The 1,616-nt window shown below is 52.2% G+C and overlaps 1 protein-coding gene across 1 annotated transcript; it reads left to right on the top strand.

The window, feature by feature from the left end:
* Window positions 1-557: 557 nt before the first annotated feature.
* On the top strand, window positions 558-1,204 carry CGCA056_v014977 (uncharacterized protein; the record flags this gene model as incomplete). The annotated part of the gene is made up of 2 exons (XM_037330219.1): window positions 558-651; window positions 705-1,204. The coding sequence occupies 2 exons, from the start codon at window positions 558-560 to the stop codon at window positions 1,202-1,204; spliced, it is 594 nt and encodes a 197-aa protein (XP_037171415.1).
* Window positions 1,205-1,616: the final 412 nt, after the last annotated feature.

The raw sequence follows: 1,616 nt of genomic DNA, 5'->3' as shown, positions 1-1,616 counted from the left end.
TCCTATCAAACGTCAATGTTAAGCGGGATGAGACACTAACCAAGACGACCATCAACGCAAAGAAGTCATTAACTCAGCTAATAACACTATATCGCGGGGATCATCTACGTTAGGGACCAGGAATTAACAAACGCGGAAATAGCGTGCGTCTTGAACGGCGTGTTTAGTCAGCTCTCAACGCAAGCATCCGACTTCTCCATCCTCGCCATCGCTATAGCCACGCTTCTGGTGATATGGCAGAGAACAAGTATGGCGGACAGCTCATCACTTAAGAGATTCTCAATCTGCTGCTGCGTATGGCTTATTCCGATTACTACTAGTGCCTTGGCTGCTAGGATCGGTGTGATAGAGCCACTGGCGGGAACTGCTGCTGGATTGCGCGGGACCGGCCCAACCTCGACTTGGCCTCACCTATGTCTGGCGTCTGTGGATCATATCCACTACCGTTTGCATCTACACTTTCGTCGGGTGCTATCTCAGCCAACGTCCTCGCCCCGCCGCTAGTACGTCCTGGCTTTCGTGCGATTACCGGATCACTAACAGTACGCCCGACGACAATGGCCATACTCGAGCCACGAGGAAGAAACTTCCCACCAACCAGGCTTATGTGGGGTACGCCTATGAGGTGCTTGCAAGACAGCCGGGCAAAACGTACGAAGTGTTCCCTTTCCCGCGCCTCAGAGTACGCTCTACTAGGTATTTAGGAGAATCGGATAGCAGATGCGGCAGTGCTGCTGATGATCAAAGTGGGCAGCAAGCTGGGCCGTTGGCTCCGCGTGCTCCTTCCGCGGCCAGAGTCCACAAGGAAAAGAAGCCACACACGACGGTACGCTCGGAGACGTCGCGGCAGAACGAAACCAGTCCGGATACGAGCCAGGTATTCGGACCGAGGGGGGCGGGCATTGGTCGATTAGGCACCAGGGAGCAACAAACACACGTTAGGGCATTAGGTGAACGACGTCCTCTACAAACTACACAGGCACTTACAGCAACGCTTCTTCAGAGAGTCAGGGACTGCTCAGATTTCACCAACGGAGAAGATACTGCGGAATATAACAGCGGAGGTGGGACTGCAAGCCAGTCATGTATTCCTCAACCGTGGGGGAGCTTCCCGCCTCCTGGAGTACAGATGGAACCCCAGCAGAGACACCACCGTCGCAAAAGACGGTGTATCGTCAAACGTCACGGCTGCAATGATGGCTAATCTTTCTACCAAAAAGCAGACCCAGACGTCAGAGCGGCGCATTAAGCGCATGATACTGCTGAAATCCTGTCCTATCTTATACATAATTCTCTGGATGCCCAGCCTGTTGAGCGGAATCATAGAGACTTCTGAAGCTAAGACGTTTAGCTCGGTATCAGCAGCGCTGCAAGTCTCCAGCCAGTTTGTTGGTCTTGCTAATGCAGTGACGTACTGCTTCCATGAGAGCGTAGCGTGTATATCATGAGATTGTAAAAGTTATTGATCGCATCAAAGGCTGTAAGCATAATGGTTCTTTCTTTCTTCTTTCCCCCTCCACTCCCCTGGCTGATTTGCTTTCGCGGTTTCCTAATCTACCTTACTAACCAAGCAACCAACCAACCAAGCCACCAGCCAACCAGCCAACCAATTGACC

The sequence above is a fragment of the Colletotrichum aenigma genome, assembly GCF_013390185.1.
Source record: "Colletotrichum aenigma strain Cg56 chromosome Unknown KSG_Cg56_contig11, whole genome shotgun sequence".
Lineage (NCBI taxonomy): Eukaryota > Fungi > Ascomycota > Sordariomycetes > Glomerellales > Glomerellaceae > Colletotrichum > Colletotrichum aenigma.
The sequence above is the reverse complement of the archived record's forward strand: the minus strand, read 5'-3'. Positions and strand labels throughout refer to the sequence as shown.